The sequence below is a fragment of the Zingiber officinale genome, chromosome 1A (genome assembly GCF_018446385.1).
Source record: "Zingiber officinale cultivar Zhangliang chromosome 1A, Zo_v1.1, whole genome shotgun sequence".
Taxonomy (NCBI): domain Eukaryota; kingdom Viridiplantae; phylum Streptophyta; class Magnoliopsida; order Zingiberales; family Zingiberaceae; genus Zingiber; species Zingiber officinale.
This window is the reverse complement of record NC_055987.1, coordinates 135,569,740-135,573,644: the sequence shown is the minus strand read 5'-3', so window position 1 is coordinate 135,573,644 and position 3,905 is coordinate 135,569,740. Positions and strand designations below refer to the sequence as shown.

Sequence of the window (3,905 nt, the reverse complement as noted above, 5' to 3'; positions counted from 1 at the left end):
TCCAAGTGTTGATCTCTCCTTGACTTTGATCACCATGTCACCCGTCTTCTTTGACTTTGACTTGACTTCGGGGCCCCTTATTATTCATCATATCAATGTTTATTTCGGATATCTCTTATAATCTATCCTTAAATTATTAAAAAAAAAAATTATAGAATCAATTAATAATTGATCATCAAATAATTAGCCAAATACTTAGGGAGTCATGAAGTTTTTTCCTGGCACCTTATCAAGTGACAGACTCACTAGTGTGAGTCACGAGTACCGACGAATTGAGTACTTACAAGGCAGAATCCCAAGTAAATATTGAGGACCGAATCCGTCCACTTTCCCTTTTCTGCATATTTCTTTCCCTCCAAATAAACATGGAATACATGTTAATATTCATCAATAAGAAGGCGCACGGACTCCATGTTTCAAATCTCAAATCTTCTTTATACCACCAGTGTATCAAAACATTGACTGCACTGCATAATAAGATCAGAAAACAAGTTTCCCTTTTTCTTGTTCTGTTATGAATAAGAAAGGTTCAAATATACAAGAACAACATAGTTTAGCAAAACATGATCTTCTTAAGTGTTCATCTCCAACTCCAGCAATGTTGGAGACAATACTTGTTGGAATTAGTTGAAATAATTCAACTATATATATATCATGGTTCATCTCCAACTCCAGCTCATGCTCATCACCTCACTGGGACCTTGATCCAGCCATTGGCAAAGGCAATGGCTAAGATAACAAAAGGAGTTGACATACCAAAGATTATGATATAAGGCAAGGGGGTCCTCATGGGGTTCTCTCCTTCCCTCTCTCCTGCTGTTTGCCAATATCTGCAAAAATTCAAATCTAAAATTGTGTTTTTCTGCCTACAACGTGTTATTTCTTTTTCACAATTAATTGAGATAAATGTTAACTCATTAAAAAAACATGTAATTTTTGGAATTGAAGTAAATAGAGCATCTAGGTAAAGAAATATTAGAGGACAAAGGGAGCAAATTTACTGATCTGGCTCTTCTTCCCTAGTGATGAACTTCTTCTTACCAGGCTTCGTCTCTCCACCTGCATACCCGAAACAATAAACCTTGAATTGTAAGACATAAAAAGTGCTAATTTAGTTGCCCTTTCATGCATGCTAAACTATACCCATCTTTGCATGGATTTGGCCCGGTTTTGTGATTCTTCTCCTTGTCGTCGGAGCAGGAGCAGGATGAGAAGACAAGAGAAGATGTGATTTGGGGAAAAGAAAGGCATTGGCAAGGGCGGAGATGGAGAGATGAGCCATGTCTCTGTTGTGTAGGATGTCGTGGATGCTTGGGAGATACCTTCAATCCAATACTTCTCAAGTGGATAAGGTTGCAATGGCCCAGCTCTAATTCCCTATGCATCTAATCCGTCCATTTTCCTTTTCTATTTTTTTTTAGTTTTATTTATTTTTAACTTCCCTTATTTCAGGACTTAAATTCAATTATTGGAAAAAAAAATAGTCCTATCATTGTCACATTCGGTAAGCCATAAGATTTCAATGGTGTAAACTATTTGACAGCGGTAGAGCATCAATACTTCTGTTCATATCTCTTGATTGTTTCAAAATGATTGTTTACAAATGAGAAAGTGATGTAGTACCAAATGTGTCACTTTAGGAGTCCTTTGGAGGTGCGTCTTAGCTACGTTTTTGTGTCATTATATCTCTTTTGAGTTTTAAAGAAACTGCTGTGGTGCCTCTGTCTACCTTGTCACTAAGGGATCTGATCGTTTACCAAACAATAATCATACCGCATGGTGATTATCTGATGATGCCCAGTAACGATGAGGTAATAAATATTCACATTCACTTTGAGATATATGGGCAAAGGAAACACGTAACGTGATTCTAGTTGGCATGGCTAAAGCTAAGTAAAAAACAAGGGGGTAAAAGAGTCTGCATGTATGTTATAAGAGCCTGTTTTTGTACTCATCCATTTGCATTAAAGAGCTTTTGAAGCAGGGTTGGAGCTCCTCAAGATGTAACTTAAAGTTAGAAACAAACAGAATTCCTACTCAGCAATGATCTTTTATATATAGTGATTATTGACTAGGCAAGGTTAGTGCGCTACGTTTGGTGCCAAACTGATCCATGTCAATTACAGGCCAAAGGTGATGTCCAAATCATAAGCAAGGCTATCCTATTGTACAGGTCCAGATCACAGTAATCCTTAGTTATTCCCATCAGAATCAATTAAAAAGTATTTCTTTCTGAATGCCTACAAATAATTCAGGGAATTAAGCGGTCCCAAATTCAATCTATTTTTAATGTCGAATACAACAGAGAGCTACAATGAGGGTAAAATTATATGATCATGCTTTGAACTCCATCAAGAAAGGTGAGGGTACATTCCAGAGCTATTAGGTTTGGCAACCGCTAAAAATATTTATATGAGTTAAAAAAAAAAAAATCTATTAAAGCAGAGCCATCTCCCGTCCTCTTCTATCCTCTCAGATTCAATTCAGATTTAAGATCTTGCAAGAGATGGCAGGGAAAGAGCAAAAGGTACTTAATTCCGCAGCTCCTCTGTTTGTTTGTTTTTGTGGAGTTCTTAATTCTGATCCGATAATGTTCTGATCGATAGATGCACAATCGGCTAACGAACTGTATCTAATTTTTGACTCACGAAGCAGCATATTTTGTTGATGCTCTGAATTTTCGCAGATCGCCACAATTATCATAAAGGTCGACCTCGAATGCTGCTGCTGCTCCAAGAAGATAAAGAGCAGTCTGTGCCAGCTCCAGAGTAAGGATATAAGCGTTTCTGGCTTCTTATGTTTCAAGAGTATTGATGAACAAAGTTGGCACAATTGTATTCATCACTTTCTCTTTTATGGAAATCCGTGTATCTTTCTTAGAGCGATTCAAGATCACTTCCATCGCCTACGATGCGAAGAAGAACACCGTCACGGTCTCCGGCCCCTTCAACCCCGACTGCTTCATCAAGAAGCTCTGCTGCATGGCCTACAAAGTGATCAAAGACGTCGAGATAAAAAAACCAGACCCACCACCACCACCACCTCCACCTCCACCGCCGCCAGAACCAGCTCCTCCCCCTCCTGAACCTGTTCCACCCCCTCCCAAACCCGAACCGCCAGCGCCGGCCCCGGAACCTCCACCTCCACCTCCCGCTCCAAAACCACCACCGCCTGCCCCCGAACCTCCCCCGCCCGCTCCCGAACCGCCCCCACCCGCCCCCAAACCGCCTCCACCGGCACCCGAACCACCGCCTAAGCCCAAGCCGGAGCCGGAGCCGGCGCCGCCCCCGGAGGTGGTGTTGAAATTTCCTATGTGGGCTTTTCCGCCCCCGATGTGGCCCTGCTGCTACCAGCCGTGCCCCTGCTACGAGCCGCACCACGGGTGCTGCCGTTGCTGCTCATGCGGCCACGTGACCGCCGCCCCGCCGCCACCACAACCTATGGCAGATCCCGTGCCGCCGCAACCCATGTACTATGGTGGCTACCCGTGCTACAAGATCGTGTGCGAGGACGAACCCTCCTACGGCTGCTCCATCATGTAATTTAATCTCCTCCTCTTGTGCGAATAATGAATCCATGCATAATGATTGATAATAAATAAACCTTGTAACATCGAATTAGTAATCAAACGCTTCTCCGATCAAGTTTGTTATTTTTTTTTTTAAAAGATCAAATAGTGCATCATCTTCTCTTTATCAAGGCTGCAAAAGAGTTCCCCGGGGGCCGGTGTTAAGGTGCTTCGCCGTCGCAGTAGGGTTGGAAGGCAATTGATGTAATTGGAAGGTGGGAAGAAGGGACAAAGTTGGAAACTCGGAACGTTCTATTCTTACGTTAACCAAAAGACTTCAGATTTTTTCACACGTCAATTAGCACAAGCATTTTGGAGGTTCCTCTCGTCTTTTGGA

At 42.0% G+C, this 3,905-nt stretch overlaps 2 protein-coding genes across 2 annotated transcripts; one reads left to right on the top strand and one right to left on the bottom strand.

Annotated features, from left to right (window-relative positions):
- Positions 1-412: 412 nt before the first annotated feature.
- Positions 413-1,373, bottom strand: LOC122034533. The gene is made up of 3 exons (XM_042593828.1): positions 1,144-1,373; positions 1,002-1,059; positions 413-830 (listed from the first exon to the last, which is right to left on the bottom strand). The coding sequence occupies exons 1-3, from the start codon at positions 1,280-1,282 to the stop codon at positions 686-688; spliced, it is 342 nt and encodes a 113-aa protein (XP_042449762.1). The 5' UTR covers positions 1,283-1,373; the 3' UTR covers positions 413-685.
- A 921-nt stretch (positions 1,374-2,294) lies between these two features.
- On the top strand, positions 2,295-3,644 carry LOC122034524 (leucine-rich repeat extensin-like protein 3). The gene is made up of 3 exons (XM_042593815.1): positions 2,295-2,527; positions 2,687-2,768; positions 2,881-3,644. Exons 1-3 carry the CDS (start codon positions 2,507-2,509, stop codon positions 3,540-3,542), a joined length of 765 nt encoding a protein of 254 aa, XP_042449749.1. The 5' UTR covers positions 2,295-2,506; the 3' UTR covers positions 3,543-3,644.
- Positions 3,645-3,905: the final 261 nt, after the last annotated feature.

Excerpts from the sequence above, each read along its gene's own strand:
- LOC122034533 (XM_042593828.1), bottom strand. The coding sequence starts at position 1,282 with ATGGCTCATCTCTCCATCTCCGCCCTTGCCAATGCCTTTCTTTTCCCC. Across the intron at positions 1,060-1,143 it reads CCAAATCCATGCAAAGATGG|GTGGAGAGACGAAGCCTGGT; the intron begins GTATAGTTTAGC and ends TCGGGTATGCAG. Across the intron at positions 831-1,001 it reads AGGGAAGAAGAGCCAGATCA|ATATTGGCAAACAGCAGGAG; the intron begins GTAAATTTGCTC and ends GAATTTTTGCAG.
- LOC122034524 (XM_042593815.1), top strand. The coding sequence starts at position 2,507 with ATGGCAGGGAAAGAGCAAAAG. Across the intron at positions 2,528-2,686 it reads TGGCAGGGAAAGAGCAAAAG|ATCGCCACAATTATCATAAA; the intron begins GTACTTAATTCC and ends GAATTTTCGCAG. Across the intron at positions 2,769-2,880 it reads CAGTCTGTGCCAGCTCCAGA|AGCGATTCAAGATCACTTCC; the intron begins GTAAGGATATAA and ends TATCTTTCTTAG.